This window comes from Hyla sarda, unplaced genomic scaffold (assembly GCF_029499605.1).
Source record: "Hyla sarda isolate aHylSar1 unplaced genomic scaffold, aHylSar1.hap1 scaffold_306, whole genome shotgun sequence".
Classification (NCBI taxonomy): Eukaryota; Metazoa; Chordata; class Amphibia; order Anura; family Hylidae; genus Hyla; species Hyla sarda.
Genome location: NW_026609781.1, coordinates 36574 through 62056, shown reverse-complemented (window position 1 = coordinate 62056; position 25483 = coordinate 36574). Strand labels below are relative to the sequence as shown.

The window sequence follows — 25483 nt, the reverse complement described above, 5'->3', positions numbered from 1 at the left end:
CTGAGCTATACATCTCAGGAATACTCCAATACATGTGACAAATGTGATGGACATGGTGTAGGTGATCAAAAACTGGGGCCACGAGGGTCACAAATCCAGCAAACACCAAGGATGTCTAGATAGAATAACTCTACAACTCCCCTCAGTCTAATGTCGGGACTGCAAAAGGACAGTTCCTATGAGCAAGCTACAACATCCCAACGTGTTTCCCCAGTTTCAGTAATGGGGTTCATCAGGGGACAAGTACAAAAGGATCACATTCAATAAGAAATATAGCATAGCTATAGATATTGTAGATCAGACCACAGATACGATACATCCATGTACAGTCTACTCAACTATGGAGAGGCTATGGAGAGGTGTTCCGATTCATCAGGCAATAAATATAAAGGGGCCATGTGGCCATTGCGGCAGAAGACATGTCAAGTCATTGTCATAGAATTAAGACAATAATAATGATCATAGTAAAACACATCCTATGGGAATCATGATGTACAATACAGAAGATGTCAATAACAAAATAATTATGGTGCATTCCACTTTTGGTTACATGGGTCTTTATATGAGGTGTAGAGGTCATGGGGCTGTAACCACACTGCACACCCTCTTTTCTATATTAATGTAAGTGTACTATGTTAGGATCACCACTGCGTTTAACCCTTATGCCAATGACCGCGCCAAGATTCCATACAACAAAGCCGTAATATGGCACCAATAGAAGTCAATGGGCCTCCTAATGTATTGCTTAATGTACCTCTGTATTGCTTCTACCAAAATTCGATAAATATATGAATCGGAAAAAAGTTTGGCACCATGTATAGCACCATGTTACTGATATCACCATCCTGTACAGAGCAAAACATGGCAGCACACAGACAAACAAGGTGCTCGGTAAGTCTCGGTAAGTCTCTGTAGGGTCTGTGCACACAGCTTCAATACATTCCATAGATGACAAGATTGGGAAAGACACGAGTACGAGTCCTGTAACCTATGAACCTTCTGTGCTGCTACCAATTGCCCCAAACCAGGGGAAACAATTCCTTCCTGACTCCAAATCTCTGATCATAATTAATCCCAGAATTATTGTCTCATCTCCAGGAGTCGAGGACCATACAAAACTTCTAGATTCATGGTCACTGTCCTATGAAAAAGCCTTGTAAAGCATTTCGACCCATCATTCCATATACCGACATATATACAATATAGACTATACAATAAGAGGTCAGAAACAAGTAACATAGACAACCCCTAAATATGTGGCCATACGCTGATACCTAAACTAAGACATTTATAAATAGGAAAATAAAAATTATATCTAAAAACACATAACACATAAAAACCCCATTGTCCAGGTCTCCAGTAAGTTACCATGTGAAGAGCAACCAGATCTACTCACCATACAAAGTAGGTGATGATGAGGAGCTGCACGGCCCGGTTGATGACCCCGATGGTCCAGCTTTTGACCACCACAGACTTTGTCGTTTCGTAGGTGAAGAAGTCAGTGACACAACCCATGTTTTTTGGAAAAATCTTTGGATCAAAGCGAATTCTGAGACGTCCTCTTTTTCCAGCCTTGGCTGTTTTCTGCGAACACCAACGATTATCTCAGTTCTGCAGGTGTCTTAATCTTGAAAGCGTCTTAAGAGCGTTTGGTTCTTTAGCACTTTTACTAAATGCAGAAGATAACTCTTGGAGCTATTCCTCATAAATTATTAAAGCTTTAACTTGCAAAGACCCTTTTAGCTGTAATTACCACATCCCGCCCCGGGGACTAGGATTATCAGTTTTTCTTGGTAATCTCTGGTATATTTCTTGGAGAAGAGCCGCCTTCTGTGACCTCCTCCATAAGTGACAATGCAGAGATGCTGGCTTGCAGTAAATGTTCCTCCGTACTCCTCTTATCTGATCTTTAAGTGATATCTCCTCGTTTCTCCGGCCAACGTAAAAGGGTTTCTTCTGGAATCCTCCATGGACCGTTAAAATGTTTCAATTTTCAAAACTCAATTACGGCAGATGAAGTCAGAAGGAATATAATAACATCAAGAAAAAGACCTCTCCCTGCAACCGAGATACTTCTGGGAAGATAATATACTTAACAAAGAGAACGGAAACATCAAAACAAGGCAAAAATAACACAAGCAACTAAGCCTTCTAATGGAAGATTCCTCCCGCCCAGACTCCACGCTGTAATGGTGCCAATCGCATCATCTCACTAAGACACATCAGATGGATTCCCTGCTCTTCATGGACATCAGAGAAAGTGTCAAATCACCAAAGTACAATTCACCAGCTGAACTCATGGTGGTGGGTTCTGTAATGAAACCCCCCAAATATCTTGGGATCTGCTAAGTACCCCAGAGCTAAGGAAGTCCAGTTGGGTTACAGGACCCTGTCAAGGAAGCTCCATAAATGCCAACTTGGCCACGGACTATAAATAATTGACATCTTCTCTGAAAGGGGTACTCCGCCCCCAGGAAATATATTATCTCCTATCCAAAGCACATGTTGGTGGTGTATGTGATGAGTGAAATTTCAGGAAATGTGACCTGCACAAAATATATCAAATGCCCTGCGACCATTTAAAAACTTCTACACATCACCAGCACACACAAAAAAAAGGTGTAAAAGTTATGATTGACAGGGGTCTCTAATACAGGGGCCACATTCACACAGAGTTTTTGACTGGACTTTACATCCATCCCCTCCCCCAAAATTTTTACGGTTCTCTTCAGACTACGACCCTGTACGTTTGATTTCCCAGTCGTAGCCATCACCAGCCGCGTCTCCTTATAAGAGTCTTCCTTATACATTATTTATTCCAGTTCATTCATTTTATTGGTCAGGTTTATAGCATTGATTAGAGATGAGCAAATGTTTGGAAAAAAAAAGAAATGTTTTGTTCCGAATTTATTTGCGGTGAATCGCTATTAAAAATGGCTATTTCTGGCCTACAGAGAGCCTCGATAGGGATGTAGAACAGTTTGCCTTGTCCTAACACAAATAGGGAGTGTGCTGTGTTAGTGAAATAATACTGTTATTCAGTATGACATGCAGATTACAGGCATCACTATTAGAATCACCGCCGCAGAGCGTCTGGATGTTGCAGCAGGGAGACCATATGGCATAAAAACTGAAGAGAATATATAGATTTTTTGTGTAATTTTTAATTGATTCAATTTGAATTTATTGACATTTTTTAAGTACCCATTTTTTAAGTACAATGAGTCTAATGTCACATGGTGGCACAATAACAGAGCGTGGAGGTGGCGGCAGCATGTGGAGGCCACATAGTGGCTGAATGACAAAGCCTGGAGGTGGTGGAAGCATGATGAGAACATATAGTGGCTGAATGACAGCATGGAGGTGTTGGCAGCATGATGAGAACATATAGTGGCTGAATGACAGCATGGAGGTGTTGGCAGCATGATGAGAACATATAGTGGCTGAATGACACAGCGTGGAGGTGTTGGCAGCATGATGAGAACATATAGTGGCTGAATGACACAGCGTGGAGGTGTTGGCAGCATGAGGACACCATATAGTGGCTGAATGACACAGCGTGGAGGTGTTGGCAGCATGATGAGAACATATAGTGGATGAATGACACAGCGTGGAGGTGTTGGCAGCATGAGGAGACCATATAGTGGCTGAATGACACAGCGTGGAGGTGTTGGCAGCATGAGGAGACCATATAGTGACTGAATGACACAGTGTGGAGGTGTTGGCAGCATGAGGAGACCATATAGTGGCTGAATGACACAGCATGGAGGTGTTGGCAGCATGAGGAGACCATATAGTGGCTGAATAACATAGCGTGTAGGTGTTGGCAGCATGATGAGAACATCTAGTGGCTGAATGACACAGCGTGGAGGTGTTGGCAGCATGATGAGAACATATAGTGGCTGAATGACACAGCGTGGAGGTGTTGGCAGCATGAGGAGACCATATAGTGGCTGAATGACACAGCGTGGAGGTGTTGGCAGCATGAGGAGACCATATAGTGACTGAATGACACAGTGTGGAGGTGTTGGCAGCATGAGGACACCATATAGTGACTGAATGACACAGTGTGGAGGTGTTGGCAGCATGAGGACACCATATAGTGACTGAATGACACAGCGTGGAGGTGTTGGCAGCATGAGGAGACCATATAGTGGCTGAATGACACAGCGTGGAGGTGTTGGCAGAATGAGGAGACCATATAGTGGCTGAATGACACAGCGTGGAGGTGTTGGCAGCATGAGGAGACCATATAGTGGATGAATGACACAGTGTGGAGGTGTTGGCAGCATGAGGAGACCATATAGTGGCTGAATGACACAGCATGGAGGTGTTGGCAGCATGAGGAGACCATATAGTGGCTGAATAACATAGCGTGTAGGTGTTGGCAGCATGAGGAGACCATATAATGGCTGAATGACACAGCGTGGAGGTGTTGGCAGCATGAGGAGACCATATAGTGGCTGAATGGCACAGCGTGGAGGTGTTGGCAGCATGAGGAGACCATATAGTGGCTGAATGACAGTGTGGAGGTGTTGGCAGCATGAGGAGACCATATAGTGACTGAATGACACAGCGTGGAGGTGTTGGCAGCATGAGGAGACCATATAGTGACTGAATGACACAGCGTGGAGGTGTTGGCAGCATGAGGAGACCATATAGTGACTGAATGACACAGCGTGGAGGTGTTGGCAGCATGAGGAGACCATATAGTGACTGAATGACACAGCGTGGAGGTGTTGGCAGCATGAGGAGACCATATAGTGGATGAATGACACAGTATGAATATATTGGCAGCATGAGGAGACCATATAGTGGCTGAAAGACACGGCGTGGAGGTGTTGGCAGCATGAGAACATATAGTGGCTGAATGACACAACGTGGAGGTGGCAGCAGCGTAAGGAGAACATATGGTGGCAGAATGAGCGCCAGCAGCAGCATCAGGAGTGGTGCAGTGGGCGGCAATACCAGTACCCGGTGATAAAGGTGGGTGAAAAAAGGAGAACTTGGCATCAGATGTGTGGCAGGATCAGAAGAGTAGCTGAAGCAGGTAGGCAGAAGAAAACGGTCTCTTTTGTAAGTGTGTTAGTGTGCACAAGTAAGTATTGAGGATATGCATAACATAAAACTTAACTTTTAATAATATATTCTTAGGATAAACTATATGGACCCAACATTTTTTTCTTAAATAAAACAAAAGGAAAAGGTGTGCAAAAAAACACCATGGGCCACCTACACCACCAAGTGTTGATGTGATGCAAAGACTTCTAAAAGGTGGAAGGGAACAACGTATGGTCCATTGTAACCGGTGGGGGAAAAAACCTTCCCCTGTAAGGCCCTACTCACACATTATTAATTACCTTCTCGGCAACTGTTACTCACCCTAAAAAGGGCGGCCCCACACAAGAAACTATTTCCTCGTAAAAACCCTGGGAAATGGCAGTGTTTGTAGGGGGAAATAGGGAGAGGTTCCTGTGTGAGCCGCCCTTTTTAGGGTGAGTAACACTTGCCAAGAAGGTAATTAATAACGCGAGAGTAGGGCCTTACGGGGGAAGTTTTTACCCCCACCGGTTACAATGGACCATACGTTGTTCCCTTCCACCTTTTAGCGGTCTTTCCATCACATCAATACTTGGTGGTGTAGGTGGCACATGGTGTTTTTTGCACCTTTACTTTTGTTTGATTTAAAAAAAAATTGCGGTCCATATATTTTATCCTAAGAATATTAAAAGTTCCGTTTTACGTAATGCATATCCTCAATACTTACTTGTTGTCTGATGTGGAGGAATGTCTGTAACTGGGTAGCAGCGCCTTAAACACGTTTTGCACTATCCATAATTGTGAAGTGTTGGTGGCACCATGGTCAATCTACTCAGACCCATTTGGCATTGGTGGGTGGAAATCCTGGCTGATCCATCCCTGATTCATCTTGACAAACGTCAGTCTCTCCACATTTTTAGTGGACAGATGAGTTCGCCTTGGGGTGACTATGGCCCCGGCCGCACTAAACACCCGCTCTGATGGCACACTACTGGCCGGGCAGGACAGCTTTTCCAGGGCAGAAGTCCAGCAGATTTTCAATGGTTGTTGGCAGGGTCGTGTCAAGGTATGCCACCACCTGCTGGTTCAGGTCCTGCTCCATGTCTACCTGCTGCTGCTAAGTTGCTTCATTAAGCGGGTGAAGAAAGCTACTCATCAGCGACTGTAGACTCAGGCTGCTGCTGATGGAGCTGCTACTGCTCCTGCCACCCCTCCCCAGCAGCCATGGCAGTGGAAGGTGAGCGCAGAGGGCCCCCCCGAGTCAGACCTGCAAGAGGCTGGACAAGGGCCCAGATAGGCATCGGCCAACTGACTATGTAGGATGTCTCTGTAGTAGGTCAGTTTGTCCTCCCTCTCAGTGGGTATAAAAAAAAGACCCCCATTTTGTGCCGGTAGTGAGGGTCCAATAAGGTGGAGAGCCAGAAGTCATCCCTCTGCCAATTTAGCAGCAACTACGCAAGCAAGTGAGCATGCATTGTGCCATTTGTGCAAGTGACTCGGAGGGACTCCCTGCCTCCATCTCCACTGCATACTGCCACGGTGTGTCTGGGTCCTGTGTCTCGCCTTCCTCATAACCCTCTAAGCTCCTCTTCTCCTTTCAGATGGCAGAATGGCTGACTAAAAGTAGGAGAAGCATCTGGAGCGACAGAAGGAGGGTATGACACACAGCTCCCTTCGGCTGAGGTGGTGGAGCCTTGGCTGGATGAAGAAGGGAGCGGATGGCCACTGGGTGATGCAGCAGGCTGGACCACTACATCTGAGCCATGGATCTCCCAGGCTGCTTTATGGTGACGCTGCATATGTTGACGCAGGGCCGAGGTGCCAACATTGGGACCCTGGCCACGCTTCACCTTCTGCCGACACCTCTTGCATGTGGCTACGTGAACCTCCTCCGGATGCTTGATGAAAAACTTCCACAATAGCCGATTTTCTCACCCGCAGTCCGCACTGATTGACTGCTACTGCCGCCGTCTCCAGGAACCCGTTTCACTACCTCCCGGAAAGGTAGGCGGCCGCGAAGCAGGTGGTCTCCCTCAGGCATGTTTGGCTCCAGAATTTCCACCATGCTGACTGCCAGCCGTGCTACCGCCTTGCTGCCTCAAGGGCAACCTGCAACTCTCTTCTCCTGATGATGAAGCCCCTTCTGCACCCGGCTCCCAATTGTGATCGGCTTCATCATCATCAACAGGTGTATGCACGTCACTGACGTCCTACTCAGGTTCCCAACAGTGTCTGCTTCAGGACCCTGAACCCTTGCAACACCCCCTCCCACGTCACTCTCCGCATCACTACTTGCCCGCCTAGCGGAGGAAGCGGCGCATGTCTCCTCCAGTTCTTGGGTGGGCAGTAGCTGCTAGGTGTCTGTATACATAGGGATTGTGACCCCATTATGTGTCTGCATACAGAGACCAGGACGTCACATAATGAGGTCCTAGTCCCTCTGTATACAGACATATAGTATCTGTATACAGAGGGACCGGGAGCTCACTATGTGTCTGTATACAGATGGATTGTGACCCCATTATGTGTCTGCATACAGAGAGACCAGGACCTCACTATATGTCTGTATACAGAGGGACCGGGAGCTCACTATGTGTCTGTATACAGAGAGACCGGGAGCTCACTATGTGTCTGTATACAGAAGGACCGGGAGCTCACTATGTGTCTGTATACAGAGGGACCGGGAGCTCACTATGTGTCTGTATACAGAGGGACCGGGAGCTCACTATGTGTCTGTATACAGAGGGACCGGGAGCTCACTATGTGTCTGTATACAGAGGGACCGGGAGCTCACTATGTGTCTGTATACAGAGGGACCGGGAGCTCACTATGTGTCTGTATACAGAGGGATTGTGACCCCATTATGTGTCTGCATACAGAGAGACCAGGACCTCACTATATGTCTGTATACAGAGGGACCGGGAGCTCACTATGTGTCTGTATACAGAGAGACCGGGAGCTCACTATGTGTCTGTATACAGAGGGACGGGAGCTCACTATGTGTCTGTATACAGAGGGACCGGGAGCTCACTATGTGTCTGTATACAGAGGGACCGGGAGCTCACTATGTGTCTGTATACAGAGGGACCGGGAGCTCACTATGTGTCTGTATACAGAGGGACCGGGAGCTCACTATGTGTCTGTATACAGAGGGACCGGGAGCTCACTATGTGTCTGTATACAGAGGGACCGGGAGCTCACTATGTGTCTGTATGCGGTATATAAAGCTGCCGTCTAATCCATCTTCTCATCCTCCCGATTCCCACATCACTTCTCTCAATTAGCGCAGAACGTTTCCTGTGTGGAGGGAAGCCCCGGCTCCATCATTAACACATCAATACTCTGGGCTCATTATTAACGCATCAGCATTTCTCATCTCCTAGTAACCAAATACTTTCACAAATCTGTTTACAGCGCCGGCCAAAGTGCTCACAGCTCCGAGAGGAAGCGCAAAACGATTCCCGCGTATTCATGGAAGCCAGAAGAAAAATGCTCCGTGCCAAAAGAGTCACATACGTGCCCATGTGCAGACGCGGAGCGGCACAGACGCCATGAGTGATGGGTTATTTCTAGGCCTTCAGATTGATCCGCGCACATTACCCGTACACTGGAGACTGCGATTAAGGCGCTTAACCAGATTACAGACACTCAGCATCCTGGAGGCGTCCTGTAAGTGCAGCGCGGCGCGGAGGTGTGAAGGAAACGCGATTGAATTAGCAATTAACTCAAAAAATCCACAAGAAACAATATTAGAAACAGGAAGGAAACGCCTGAAAATATTTTATTACAAACTAAAGGAAAAAAAAAACGGCAGAAATCTGATCTTTCCAGCTGAGGTGACGACGACACAGGGAACGTGCGCGACGCCTCGAGGCTCCCCGAATATGTACACAGCCCTGGGGCCAAAAGACAAATATTAAGGAGTCAGTATGGGGAGAATTGATGTAACATGGTCCCAGGACTCTTCAACCAAACACCGATCCGGACGCGCAATCTATTCATGAGAGGAGAGGGGATCAGTCAGACCCCGAGCCGGAGCTTGGGGGGGTACTTGCCATCTCTTCATCATCTGATCCCTGAAGGAAAGGAAAAAGACAAAAGTATTAAAGGGGTACTCCAGTGAAATATTATTATTTTTTTTTATAAATTGGTGCCAGAAATGTAAACAGATTTGCAAACTACTTGTATATAAACATCATAACCCTTCCAATACTTATCAACTGCTGTATTCTCCACAGGAAGTTGTGTAGTTCTTTCCAGTCTGAACACAGTGCTCTGCTGCCACCTCTGTTCATGTCAGGAACTGTCCATAGAAGGAGAGGTTTACTATGGGGATTTGCTCCTACTCTGGACAGTTCCTGACATGGACAGAGGTGGCAGCAGAGCACTGTGGTCAGACTGGAAAGACCTACACAACTTCCTGTGGAGCATACAGCAGCTGATAAGTATTGGAAGGATTAAGATTTTTATAGAGAAGTAATTTACAAATCTGTTTACATTTCTGGCACCAGTTGATTTTAAAACATTTGTTTTCCACCCGAGTTCCCCTTTAATGAGACTGCACATAAGGGACGGTGGAGAGACGTGACCTGTACCTTTTTAGGGGCGCTCTCATCGGAGGAGCTCTCGTCACTGGACACGAATTCCTTGCTCTTCACCGTGTTGGCCTTCACCGGACTTTTCGCAGGAGACGCGGCTTTCACCGATTTCCTCTTCTCGGACTTTGCTGCCGTCTTCTTCTCCGGTTTTGACTTTTTATCCCTTCAATGAAACAAATGGTGAGTGGGAGACCAGAAGGTGACACATAGGAGACCCGAAGGTGACACATAGGAGACCCAATCTGCCATGGACCCCTGCTCACTTTTTGGGTGTGTCTGACGGGGCGGCGTTCTCGTTGTATTCTTTCATGGCTTTCTCGTAATCCCGCTTGGCTTCTTCTGCCTTCCGGTCCCATTCCTGGTAGAAGACAAAGCGCAGTAAAGAGAACAGATAGGACCTAGTTAAGGGGTACTCCGCCCCTAGACATCCTAACCAAAGGACAGGTGATAAGATGTCTGATTGGGTGGGGTCCCACCACGATCTCCCTACTGCACCCGGTGTTCCTTTAGAGTGTCAGGTGCTGCGCCGGAGGCGGTGTGACAGCAATCACACCCCCCTTGCTTTGACGGGTGCGTGGCTGTGACGTCACGAGCCTCCGGCGCGGCACCCGACACTCTAAACGAACACCGGGTGCAGCAGGGAGATTGTGGGGGTCCCCAGTGGCGGGACCCCTCCCCGATAAGAGATCTTGACATCATGGGCCTCCGGCCCGCATCGCCAGTCATCCGGCACATAGGGGATAAGATGTGTAGGGGCAGAGTACCCCTTTACAGTCTTCTTTAGGGGCCACGCTCTTTAGGGGCCACATTCTTACCTCTTTCTTGTCCTTGCCCATGCTTTTCCATATCTCTCCGGCTTTTTTCGACAGGTCAGTGATGCTGATACCGGGATTTTCGCTCTTTATCTTCTCACGACTGGCGTTTAGCCACAACATGTACGCAGACATTGGACGCTTGGGGGCCGCTGGGTCTTTGACTTTTTTACCCTAAAAGCCAGAAACACTGAATTCATTTCCATTCTGTTCAGACCTTTTCTCTGTAACCCAAAAATGTCATAAGGTCCCGAGGAGGACAGAAAAGAGGCAAGCATTTACGGTTGTGTGTATGGACAGATTATGTATATAGCTCCACAAGACCCAGGCGCCAGGTCAACTGAAAAATTCCTCCTGGCACCTAGGTTTCCGTCAGCCCTTTCTTACATGGGCTAACTCTGTCCCGACCCATGACATTTATGACTTGGGTTGGGTAAGGAGGTATGAAAGATATGGGAGATTACTCTGATGGCCATTATTTAAAGAGGTCCTCTGCCCCTAGACATCTTATCCCTATACAAAAGGATAAGGAATAAGATGTCTGATTGCGGGGGGTCCCGCCGCTGCACCCAGCGTTCGCTTAGAGCGTCAGGTTCAGCGCCGGAGCCTTGTGACATTACGGCCACGCCCCCTCAATGTAAGTCTATGGGAGGGGGTGTGACGGCTGTCACTCCCTCCCATCGACTTGCATTGAGGGAGCGTGGCCCTGAAGTCATAGTCACATGATACAGATCCTCACTGCCCTCCCCCGATGTAATGGGAAGATCAGGTCACATGATAACGCTCCAGACGTTACCTCTGCTTTTTTCCTCGGTTTCCTCTCTTTAACAATTTTGGGTTTCTTGGCTTTCTTCTTCTTCTTCTCTCCTTCGTCTTCGTCACTTCCTGCACTGGATGAACTGGCGGAAGGATTACTGTCAAATCTGCAACGAGGGAAACAAACGCCCAGACTTACCAAGACGTTCCGGTTTATCAGAACCACGCCACATTTGTTTTCCCGCCAGATTTATTGTCTTTCATTTTTTATCTATTTATCTGACTTTCTCTTAACGGATTCGCCTGGTCACGTGACACTGGGCGCCAAACACATCACTAATGTGAAAATTGGCCAATATAGAAAAGTGCAGACACCATGCGGGTTTTTTGCGACGTTATGAAGAGATTTGTGCGAAAAAGCTGGAAACAAACTTTGGAAAATATCTCAGGACAAACGTAAAAACAATCTAAAACACAACAGCCAGAAACGGGGTAAATTAACTTCTATACCGACTCTTCAGTATCACGGGGTATAAAACCTCTTATTCTCTAAACACATCACAACAATCCAAAAAGAGATGTACAGCACAAGACGGAGACTCCAATAGCAAAGGAAAGTGACTTTTATTGGTAGTTACCCAGATGCAACGTTTCGGCAAACAAACTGCCTTTTTCAAGCTTGAACGTTGCATCTGGGTAACTACCAATAAAAGTCACTTTCCTTTGCTATTGGAGTCTCTGGCTTGTGCTGTACATCTCTTTTTGGATTGTTGTGACTCTGGATTGGCCCTCCGGATAGGTACGGGCACAGCCGAGTGGTCCAGTGCTGTCTCTCGGTACTTTTCTGCTAAACACATCACATTTATTGATCTGCATTACAACTGGTTCGACAAAGAGTTAAAACCACAAATCACAGTCCACCGATAAATAGAACAATAAATATATATTGTCTCTTCACCCCCTGATTAAGTGACCAGCGCAACGAAACATGTATCTATTTATAATAGATGTCTGCAAAACAGACGGGGATACAGAGGATTAAAATATTAACTGTTCGCCTCCCCTATATGTTTTGTGGCACTGGTCACTTCATCAGGGGATGTAGAGGCAAAAATTTGACAATATATATTTATTGTTATATTGATCGATGGACTGTGATCTGTGGTTTTAACCATTTGTGGAACCGATTTTAATGCAGATCAATTAATGTGATGTTTTGGTTTAGTATAAATATGTAAAAACAAAGGCCGCCGCCCCTTTTTGGGTTCCTGTGCTGCTTTGTCAGACCCAGAGCAAAATCAGGAAAAATACAATAAATATTTGATAAATCTGTCGGGAAAACCCCTTTTTTTTTTTCACGTGTGGAATTTTGTGAACATTTTACGACACAACAAAAACAATCAAATCCATTAAACAAAGAGCGTTCAGGTTCTGCGTTCACATTGCGTCAGATTTACACGGAGGAATTTGGTTACTTACTCTTCTGCAACTTCATCCTCCTCCTCTCCGGGATTAAACGACTCGTCTAGAAGAAAACGAATGGAACAAATGTAAAGTGGTCGACTCCACAGTACAGACCGACCCAGACTGCCCCCTCCAGGGCAAACACAGAAGGCACTGGGTTCCAAACAGTGTGTCTCCAGCTGTTGCAAAACTACAAATCCTAGCATGGCCGTTGGCTGTGCGGGCATACTGGGAGTTGTAGTTTTGCAACAGCTGGAGACACACTGTTTGTAAAACACTGACTGCAGGCTGGCTGAGGCGAGGCTGGCTGAGGCGGGGGGGGGGGGGAGGGAGGCCGGCTGAGGCGGGGGGGGGGGAGGCAGGCCGGCTGAGGCGGGTGGGGGGGGGGAGGCAGGCCGGCTGAGGCGGGGGGGGGGGGGGAGGAGGCAGGCCGGCTGAGGCGGGGGGGGGAGGCAGGCCGGCTGAGGCGGGGGGGGAGGCAGGCCGGCTGAGGCGGGGGGGGGGGGGGGGGGGGGAAGGCAGGCCGGCTGAGGCGGGGGGGGGGGGGGGGGGGGAAGGCAGGCCGGCTGAGGCGGGGGGGGGGGAGGCTGAGGCGAGGGGAGGCAGGCCGGCTGAGGCGAGGGGAGGAGGGGAGGCAGGCCGGCTGAGGCGAGGGGAGGAAGGCCGGCTGAGGCGAGGGGAGGGGAGGAAGGCCGGCTGAGGCGAGGGGAGGAAGGCCGGCTGAGGCGAGGGGGGGAGGGGAGGCAGGCCGGCTGAGGCGAGGGGAGGGGAGGCAGGCCGGCTGAGGCGAGGGGAGGAAGGCAGACTGAGGTGACGTGTTCCTGTGCAGTGTTGTAAGAGAAAGATGCAAAAACCACAGAAAGCTAATGTGGTGTGAACAGGGACCTACAGGATGACATTATTCTCACCGGTCTCATCTCCAGAGTCATCGCTGTCGGCATTCTCCCGAATCTTCCCTTCTTCCTTCATCCTCTCCAGATAAGCGTCATGTTGCTGATCATCATCGGAATCGGCATAATCATCATACGCCTGCTTCACACCCTGAGGGAGACGAGAAAGGAAAGAGCTGACAGGGGCCACGTCCTATTACTATTATAGAGGGTCCTCCAGAGGCGATCACGTATGAGCGAGACAGGGGGGCCAAAAAGTATTAAGTCAGCCCCCAATTGTACAAGTTCTCCCCCTTATAAAGATGAGGCTGTAATTATCATCATTATAGGTTATAACATCAACTATGAGACAGAATGAGAAAAATCCATAAATCCCATTGTCTGATTATTACAGGATTGTAAATTATGGAGGAAAATAAGTATTTGGTCACCTAGAAACAAGAAGATTTCTGCCCCTCACAGACCTGTCAACACTTCTTTAAGAGTCTCCTCTGTCAGGTCTGTTTGTTGGGGGTTATTAATGGGTTGGAGACGGGCTCTTGTGCGCGTAAAGTTATGGCGATGGCCTGAAGGATGTGTCCTCACCCCCTCTGGCCCGGCGGATGGCCCTAATTAATAAATATGACCCATTATATCAGGCCCTTTATGTCAGTAGGAAGTGTCCGAAAAAATTTGACAGGGTCTGGGTCCCATGGTTGTTGGATGTCTCTGCGGATCCTCCAGTTCGGGGGGCCTCTCAGACGTAGATTGGCTAAATGGGAAGGGAGGAGCTGGTAGGGTATGTCTGGATGTGTGTGAATGGAATGGTCTTTGTGTTGTTCTGAAGGCCTCCCTTCCCTCGATCATGCATACTTGTTTCAGTTTTTTTGTACAGCTGCTCCTTTGGCATGACTATGATGGGGGGGGGGGGGGGGGGAGGGGGGGGGAGGGTGAGCTGGAACTGTTTGTTGTTTACAAAAAAAATAAAAATATGTTAAAAATAAATAAATAAATAAATAAAAGTCTCCTCTGTCCTCCACTTGTTACCTGTATTAATGGCTCCTGTTTGAACTTGTTATCAGTATAAAAGACACCTGTCCACAACCTCAGTCACACTCCAAACTCCACTATGGCCAAGACCAAAGAGCTGGCGAAGGACACCAGAAACAAAATTGTAGACCTGCACCAGGCTGTGGGAAGACTGAATCTGTAATAGTCAAGCAGCTCGGTGTGAAGAAATCAACTGTGGGAGCAATTAATAGAAAATGGAAGACATACAAGACCACTGATAATCTCCCTCCATCTGGGGCTCCACACAAGATCTCACCCCGTGGTGTCAAAATGATCACAAGAACGGTGAACAAAAATCCCAGAACCACATGGAGGGACCTAGTGAATGACCTGCAGAGAGCTGGGACCAAAGTAACAAAGGCTACTATCAGTAACACACTACACCGCCAGGGACTCAAATCATGCAGTGCCAGACGTGTCCCCCTGCTTAAGCCAGTACATGTCCGGGCCTGTCTGAAGTTTGCTAGAGAGCTGGAAATTACAGCCTCATCTTTATAAGGGGGGAGAACTTGTAAGATTGGTGGCTGACTAAAAACTTTTTTGCCCCACTGTATCTATAATACAGGCAGATACACACATATCCATATCTATAATACAGGCACTGATATTAGGGGTCAGTAGAGGGTTGGTGTCACACAGCAATCAGAGTTATTACCGTAATGTTACATCATGCAATTCACTTCTCAGCTCATGAAGATCCTCAAACCCTTTATGGATTGGATCCTCCAAGATCACTGATTGCTGTCAATGCAGAGACCCTGAGCTCCCCCTGGTGTATGCACTGGGGCTCTGCAGCTGTGTTTAGTAGTGAATTAGAGATTACGGACAGGTCTTTGGTCAGAGATATCACGTAAATCCATGCAGCCGCATGCTACATATCTGCAGAGAAGTGACGCCAACCCAGGGAAATGGACACCAGGTCCTGGGGCACAATTCTCTGACATGACTCCGGGTTATGATCGGGCAGCAAAGCCACCACCTGTTACTGCAGCTTCATTTCTCATGCTTGTACACCCATCAACCATAACATTAATACCCTCTCATCCTGGGACCCCATAGACCTGTTATGTGACCCCCGAGGTCTGGACCCCATAGACCTGTTATGTGACCCCCCCCAAGGTCTGGACCCCATGAACCTGTAATGTGACCCCTGAAGCCTGGACCCCATAGACCTGTTATGTGACCCCCGCCTACCCCCCCCCCCCCCCCCCCCCCCCCAGGGCTGGACCCCATAGACCTGTAATGTGACCCTTGAGGCCTGGACCCATAGCCCCGTGATGGGTCCCCAAGAACACAGACCCCATTACCCTCTCTCCCCTAGTCCACATTGCCCTTCTTTGGGCACTTTTGGTCAGTACTGACCACTACATACCAAGAACACACCACGAGAACCGTCCGGAGTCTACACATTACTATCGGGCCCTGATTGCAGATCCCTACACTTGTGCTAATACACCCCCTGCCCTGCGCAGGCGCCATTGTCACAGAATTATCACGTTATTCGCTTTGCTCTCAGTGATTTTAATGTTATGGCTGATGGGTGATTGTAGACGTACATATATACACACAGCACACGTATGACCTGGGTCTGGGGTGGACTCTGACCTGTGGTTTCTAACACAGAAGGAGAAAAGAACCATGAATGAGAGGAGGAGACATCCAGACGACATATGAGGAGGAGGAGGAGGAGACGTACAGACGACATACGAGGAGGAGGAGACGTACAGACGACATACGAGGAGGAGGAGACGTACAGACGACATACGAGGAGGAGGAGACGTACAGACGACATACGAGGAGGAGGAGACGTACAGACGACATACGAGGAGGAGGAGACGTACAGACGACATACGAGGAGGAGGAGACGTACAGACGACATAGGAGGAGGAGGAGACGTACAGACGACATAGGAGGAGGAGGAGACGTACAGACGACATAGGAGGAGGAGGAGGAGACGTACAGACGACATAGGAGGAGGAGGAGACGTACAGACGACATAGGAGGAGGAGGAGACGTACAGACGACATAGGAGGAGGAGGAGACGTACAGACGACATAGGAGGAGGAGGAGACGTACAGACGACATAGGAGGAGGAGGAGACGTACAGACGACATAGGAGGAGGAGGAGACGTACAGACGACATAGGAGGAGGAGGAGGAGGAGACGTACAGACGACATAGGAGGAGGAGGAGGAGACGTACAGACGACATAGGAGGAGACGTACAGACGACATAGGAGGAGGAGGAGACGTACAGACGACATAGGAGGAGACGTACAGATGACATAGGAGGAGACGTACAGATGACATAGGAGGAGACGTACAGATGACATAGGAGGAGACGTACAGATGACATAGGAGGAGACGTACAGATGACATAGGAGGAGGAGACGTACAGATGACATATGAGGAGGAGGAGACTTACAGATGACATATGAGGAGGAGGAGGAGACTTACAGATGACATATGAGGAGGAGGAGGAGACGTACAGATGACATATGAGGAGGAGGAGGAGACGTACAGATGACATGAGGAGGAGGAGGAGACGTACAGATGACATAGGAGGAGACGTACAGATGACATAGGAGGAGGAGGAGGAGACTTACAGATGACATATGAGGAGGAGGAGGAGACGTACAGATGACATAGGAGGAGGAGGAGGAGACGTACAGATGACATAGGAGGAGGAGGAGGAGACGTACAGATGACATAGGAGGAGGAGACTTACAGATGACATATGAGGAGGAGGAGGAGACGTACAGATGACATAGGAGGAGGAGGAGGAGACGTACAGATGACATATGAGGAGGAGGAGACGTACAGATGACATATGAGGAGGAGGAGACGTACAGATGACATATGAGGAGGAGGAGACGTACAGATGACATATGAGGAGGAGGAGACGTACAGATGACATATGAGGAGGAGGAGACGTACAGATGACATATGAGGAGGAGGAAACACACAGATGACATAGGAGACGCGACACAGATGCACTCTCTTACCTCTTTCAGGCCGCGGTTTTTGATATTCAGTTTCTTCGCATTGACAAAGTCAAATAGTTTCCCATATTCTTCCCTGGATAAGAAGAATTATTAGTTGTTACTGAAAACAAGAGAAATTAACCATTTCCCTGCATATAGTGAGTACGGTAACAAGAGGAAACATCCAGTCCTGACAGCGCTGATCTACTGCCCTCTAGTGCTGACCTGGAATACTGAAGCTACAGGGAGGAAGGGACTGCAGAGTGTAAGGGTCCATGCACACTACGGAATAGACACCCCGCACCGCCCAATCACAGAGAATCACACACTGTGCAGGGGACATCACTGAAATCTGAGGGACCCAGCCTAGTCCAACAAGTGCCCTCCAGCTGTTGCAAAACTACAATTCCCAGGATGCCAAGACAACCAACTGTGGCAAATCTACAACTCCCAGAATGCCCGGCCAGCTGTTGGGAGTTGCAGTTTTGCAACAGCTGGAGGCATCTTGGTTGGAAAAAAAAAACACCATTAAGCACTGTGATTCTCTGTGGGTCAGATTAGTGATCACATGACCCAGTCACAATCATGAAATGCATTGATGCAACAACTGTATGGGCATGCTGGGAGTTGTAGTCTTGCAACATCTGGAAAGCTACAGTTTGGAGACGACTAGTCTAGACCAACAATCTCCAACCTGTGGCTTGACCAATTGCTGCAATACTACAACTCCCAGCATGCCCCGATAGTCCACGACTGCAGCTGTGCACTGGGCGAACAAGGGGGCGGTAACTCAGACCAGTGATTTCAACGTGTCGTTCTCCAACTGCTGCAAAACTACAACTCCCAGCATGCCCTGACAGCTAATGTGTTAATAGAGAAGCACTGAGGTAAGGCAATGGAATTATCGCAGAAGATAAGCCCCGCCCCAGGCCCCGCCCCCTGACATTACGGGACGGAACGCACCTCTCGATGTTGCTGAACGTGTACTGAGATCCCTGCTTGGTCTCGATTTCGAAGTCGAAGGAGCGGGTGGTGGTGGTGCCACGGGCGAAGTTCACGCAATTCACCTCATCGAAGCGGACGTGGACGGGCGGCTTGTGCACGTAGATGAAGCCGCGCTCCAGGGGATACAGCAGGCCGGAGCTCGCCTTGTAGGAGCAGGTGATACACTGGGCGCCCGAGTGCCTGCCGGGAGAAACAGCAGTGTGAACACCGACCCAAGACAACGTCAGCGGTCACATACACACCGAGGCTCCGCCCACCCTTGGAAGTTTCCGGGCACGGTGATCTTGCGGTTCACGAGCGCCTTCATGACGCGGCTCACCATCTCGTACAGACACCCCGACATGTTCTTCTTCAGCTTCCCTTCAAATCGCTTCTCCACTTCTTCTCTGGAGGAGGAAAAGAGACAAAAACGGAAAATATGTAGGAGCAGCGCAAATACGATACAGGGCGCAAATACCATACAGGGCGAAAATACCATACAGGGCGCAAATACCATACAGGGCGCAAATACCATACAGGGCGCAAATACCATACAGGGCGCAAATACCATACAGGGCGCAAATACCATACAGGGCGCAAATACCATACAGGGCGCAAATACCATACAGGGCGCAAATACCATACAGGGCGCAAATACCATACAGGGCGCAAATACCATACAGGGCACACACCATACAGGGGGCGCAAATACCATACAGGGGGCGCACACACCATACAGGGGGCGCACACACACCATACAGGGGGCGCACACACCATACAGGGGGCGCACACACCATACAGGGCACACACCATACAGGGCGCACACACCATACAGGGCGCACACACCATACAGGGCGCACACACACCATACAGGGGGCGCACACACCATACAGGGCACACACCATACAGGGGGCGCACACACCATACAGGGCGAAAATACCATACAGGGGGCGCACACACCATACAGGGGGCGCACACACACACCATACAGGGCGCACACACACCATACAGGGGGCGCACACACACCATACAGGGGGCGCACACACACCATACAGGGGGCGCGCACACACCATACAGGGGGCGCGCACACACCATACAGGGGGCGCGCACACACCATACAGGGGGCGCGCACACACCATACAGGGCGCGCACACACCATACAGGGCGCGCACACACCATACAGGGCGCGCACACACCATACAGGGCGCGCACACACCATACAGGGCGCGCACACACACCATACAGGGGGCGCACACACACCATACAGGGGGCGCACACACACCATACAGGGGGCGCACACACACCATACAGGGGGCGCACACACACCATACAGGGGGCGCACACACACCATACAGGGGGCGCACACACACCATACAGGGGGCACACACACCATACAGGGGGCGCACACACACCATACAGGGGGCGCACACACACCATACAGGGGGCGCACACACACCATACAGGGGGCGCACACACACCATACAGGGGGCGCACACACACCATACAGGGGGCGCACACACACCATACAGGGGGCGCACACACACCATACAGGGGGCGCACACACACCATACAGGGGGCGCACACACACCATACAGGGGGCGCACACACACCATACAGGGGGCGCACACACACCATACAGGGGGCGCACACACACCATACAGGGGGCGCACACACACCATACAGGGGGCGCACACACACCATACAGGGGGCGCACACACACCATACAGGGGGCGCACACACACCATACAGGGGGCGCACACACACCATACAGGGGGCGCACACACACCATACAGGGGGCGCACACACACCATACAGGGGGCGCACACACACCATACAGGGGGCGCACACACACCATACAGGGGGCGCACACACACCATACAGGGGGCGCACACACACCATACAGGGGGCGCACACACACCATACAGGGGGCGCACACACACCATACAGGGGGCGCACACACACCATACAGGGGGCGCACACACACCATACAGGGGGCGCACACACACCATACAGGGGGCGCACACACACCATACAGGGGGCGCACACACACCATACAGGGGGCGCACACACACCATACAGGGGGCGCACACACACCATACAGGGGGCGCACACACACCATACAGGGGGCGCACACACACCATACAGGGGGCGCACACACACCATACAGGGGGCGCACACACACCATACAGGGGGCGCACACACACCATACAGGGGGCGCACACACACCATACAGGGGGCGCACACACACCATACAGGGGGCGCACACACACCATACAGGGGGCGCACACACACCATACAGGGGGCGCACACACACCATACAGGGGGCGCACACACACCATACAGGGGGCGCACACACACCATACAGGGGGCGCACACACACCATACAGGGGGCGCACACACCATACAGGGGGCGCACACACCATACAGGGGGCGCACACACCATACAGGGGGCGCACACACCATACAGGGGGCGCACACACCATACAGGGCGCGCGCACACACCATACAGGGCGCGCGCACACACCATACAGGGCGCGCGCACACACCATACAGGGGGCGCGCACACACCATACAGGGGGCGCACACACCATACAGGGGGCGCACACACCATACAGGGGGCGCACACACCATACAGGGGGCGCACACACCATACAGGGGGCGCACACACCATACAGGGGGCGCACACACCATACAGGGGGCGCACACACCATACAGGGGGCGCACACACCATACAGGGGGCGCACACACCATACAGGGGGCGCACACACCATACAGGGGGCGCACACACCATACAGGGGGCGCACACACCATACAGGGGGCGCACACACCATACAGGGGGCGCACACACCATACAGGGGGCGCACACACCATACAGGGGGCACACACACCATACAGGGGGCACACACACCATACAGGGGGCGCACACACCATACAGGGGGCGCACACACCATACAGGGGGCGCACACACCATACAGGGGGCGCACACACCATACAGGGGGCGCACACACCATACAGGGGGCGCACACACCATACAGGGCGCACACACACCATACAGGGCGCACACACACCATACAGGGCGCACACACACCATACAGGGCGCACACACACCATACAGGGCGCACACACACCATACAGGGCGCACACACACACCATACAGGGCGCACACACACACCATACAGGGCGCACACACACACCATACAGGGCGCACACACACCATACAGGGCGCACACACACACCATACAGGGCGCACACACACCATACAGGGCGCGCACACCATACAGGGCGCGCACACACCATACAGGGGGCGCACACACCATACAGGGGGCGCACACACCATACAGGGCGCACACACACCATACAGGGCGCACACACACCATACAGGGCGCACACACACCATACAGGGCGCACACACACCATACAGGGCGCACACACACCATACAGGGCGCACACACACACCATACAGGGCGCACACACACACCATACAGGGCGCACACACACACCATACAGGGCGCACACACACACCATACAGGGCGCACACACACACCATACAGGGCGCACACACACACCATACAGGGCGCACACACACACCATACAGGGCGCACACACACCATACAGGGCGCACACACACCATACAGGGCGCACACACACCATACAGGGCGCACACACACCATACAGGGCGCACACACACCATACAGGGCGCACACACACCATACAGGGCGCACACACACCATACAGGGCGCACACACACCATACAGGGCGCACACACACCATACAGGGCGCACACACACCATACAGGGCGCACACACACCATACAGGGCACACACACACCATACAGGGCACACACACCATACAGGGCGCACACCATACAGGGCGCACACACACCATACAGGGCGCACACACCATACAGGGCGCACACACACACCATACAGGGCGCACACACCATACAGGGCGCACACACACACCATACAGGGCGCACACACCATACAGGGGGCGCACACACACCATACAGGGCGCACACACACCATACAGGGCACACACACACCATACAGGGCACACACAACATACAGGGCGCACACACCATACAGGGCGCACACACACCATACAGGGCGCACACACACCATACAGGGCGCACACACACCATACAGGGCGCACACACACCATACAGGGCGCACACACACCATACAGGGCGCGCACACCATACAGGGCGCGCACACACCATACAGGGCGCGCACACACCATACAGGGGGCGCACACACACCATACAGGGGGCGCACACACACCATACAGGGCGCACACACACCATACAGGGCGCACACACACCATACAGGGCGCACACACACCATACAGGGCGCACACACACCATACAGGGCGCACACACACACCATACAGGGCGCACACACACACCATACAGGGCGCACACACACACCATACAGGGCGCACACACACCATACAGGGCGCACACACACCATACAGGGCGCGCACACACCATACAGGGGGCGCACACACACCATACAGGGCGCACACACACCATACAGGGCGCACACACACCATACAGGGCGCACACACACCATACAGGGCGCACACACACCATACAGGGCGCACACACACACCATACAGGGCGCACACACACACCATACAGGGCACGCACACACACACCATACAGGGCGCGCACACACACACCATACAGGGCGCACACACACACCATACAGGGCGCACACACACACCATACAGGGCGCACACACACCATACAGGGCGCACACACACCATACAGGGCGCACACACACCATACAGGGCGCACACACCATACAGGGCGCACACACCATACAGGGCACACACCATACAGGGCACACACCATACAGGGCGCACACCATACAGGGCGCACACACACCATACAGGGCGCACACACACCATACAGGGCGCACACACCATACAGGGCGCACACACACCATACAGGGCGCACACACACCATACAGGGCGCACACACACCATACAGGGCGCACACACACCATACAGGGGGCACACCATACAGGGGGCACACCATACAGGGCACCTACACCATACAGGGCACACACACACCATACAGGGCGCACACACACCATACAGGGCACACACCATACAGGGCGCACACCATACAGGGCGCACACACACCATACAGGGCACCTACACCATACAGGGCGCACACACCATACAGGGCACACACACCATACAGGGCGCACACACCATACAGGGCGCACACACCATACAGGGCGCACACACCATACAGGGCGCACACACCATACAGGGCGCACACACCATACAGGGCGCACACACCATACAGGGCGCACACACCATACAGGGCACATATGATACAGCGCACCTACACCCTAAAATAAAGAAAATGCTGCGCTGTAGAATGAGACTTATCTAGTAACGTGACCTATAAGAGTTGGACGAGCACTACAGTCCTAGTGACACCCACAGGGGGCGCTATCTCACCATGATCACTCCCATTATAGGAGTTGTAGTTCTCCTTGTGACACCCACAGGGGGCGCTATCTCACCATGATCACTCCCATTATAGGAGTTGTAGTTCTTGTGACACCCACAGGGGGCGCTCTCACCATGATCACTCCATGATAGGAGTTGTAGTTCTCCTTGTGACACCAACAGGGGGCGCTATCTCACCATGATCACTCCCATGATAGGAGTTGTAGTTCTTGTGACACCCACAGGGGGCGCTCTCACCATGATCACTCCATGATAGGAGTTGTAGTTCTCCTTGTGACACCAACAGGGGGCGCTATCTCACCATGATCACTCCCATGATAGGAGTTGTAGTTCTACAGCAGCTGGAGGCACACTGGATGGAAACCACTGCTCTATCAGAATGCACAGAGGAGTCCTCCATATATTCACCATGATCAGCTGATCACTCCCGATCATACAGAATCTCCACATCACATGACACCGCAGTATACGGCACTACTATACAGTATACGGAGCACTCACTCGCTCATGTTGAGGGTCAGGGTGATCTCCTCCTCCTTGGAGAAGAGCAGGATAAGGAAGTGGTAGCGCGTCTGTCCCTGCTTGATGGGAGGATCCAAACTGATCTGTAGAGAAGGAGAAGAACAACACCGCGTCACCACACAAGCCTCCGCCCACCTGAACACCGCGTCACCACACAAGCCTCCGCGTCACCACAGGCCTCCGCCCACCTGAACACCGCGTCACCACACAGTCCTCCGCCCACCTAAACACCGCGTCACCACACAGTCCTCCGCCCACCTAAACACCGCGTCACCACACAGTCCTCCGCCCACCTAAACACCGCGTCACCACACAAGCCTCCGCCCACCTGAACACCACAAGCCTCCGCCCACCTGAACACCACAAGCCTCCGCCCACCTGAACACCACAAGCCTCCGCCCACCTGAACACCACAAGCCTCCGCCCACCTGAACACCACAGGCCTCCGCCCACCTGAACACCACAGGCCTCCGCCCACCTGAACACCACAGGCCTCCGCCCACCTGAACACCACAGGCCTCCGCCCACCTGAACACCACAGGCCTCCGCCCACCTGAACACCACAGGCCTCCGCCCACCTGAACACCACAGGCCTCCGCCCACCTGAACACCACAGGCCTCCGCCCACCTGAACACCACAGGCCTCCGCCCACCTGAACACCACAGGCCTCCGCCCACCTGAACACCACAGGCCTCCGCCCACCTGAACACCACAGGCCTCCGCCCACCTGAACACCACAGGCCTCCGCCCACCTGAACACCACAGGCCTCCGCCCACCTGAACACCACAGGCCTCCGCCCACCTGAACACCACAGGCCTCCGCCCACCTGAACACCACAGGCCTCCGCCCACCTGAACACCACAGGCCTCCGCCCACCTGAACACCACAGGCCTCCG

At 51.6% G+C, this 25483-nt stretch overlaps 1 protein-coding gene across 2 annotated transcripts in view; it reads right to left on the bottom strand.

Moving 5' to 3' along the window:
• Window positions 1–8796: 8796 nt before the first annotated feature.
• SSRP1 (structure specific recognition protein 1) overlaps window positions 8797–25483 on the bottom strand; it is a 30945-nt gene continuing 14258 nt past the window's right edge. For both annotated transcript variants that reach the window (XM_056553445.1, XM_056553446.1), the window contains exons 6-16: window positions 24565–24668; window positions 18855–18983; window positions 18556–18777; window positions 17614–17686; window positions 13579–13711; window positions 12686–12731; window positions 11247–11373; window positions 10454–10624; window positions 9902–9996; window positions 9636–9801; window positions 8797–9116 (exon numbers count right to left, since the gene is read on the bottom strand). In XM_056553445.1, coding sequence (XP_056409420.1) covers window positions 9057–9116; window positions 9636–9801; window positions 9902–9996; window positions 10454–10624; window positions 11247–11373; window positions 12686–12731; window positions 13579–13711; window positions 17614–17686; window positions 18556–18777; window positions 18855–18983; window positions 24565–24668 — 1326 coding nt within the window. In that variant the 3' untranslated portion in view covers window positions 8797–9056. The remainder of the gene's footprint in view (window positions 9117–9635; window positions 9802–9901; window positions 9997–10453; window positions 10625–11246; window positions 11374–12685; window positions 12732–13578; window positions 13712–17613; window positions 17687–18555; window positions 18778–18854; window positions 18984–24564; window positions 24669–25483) is intronic.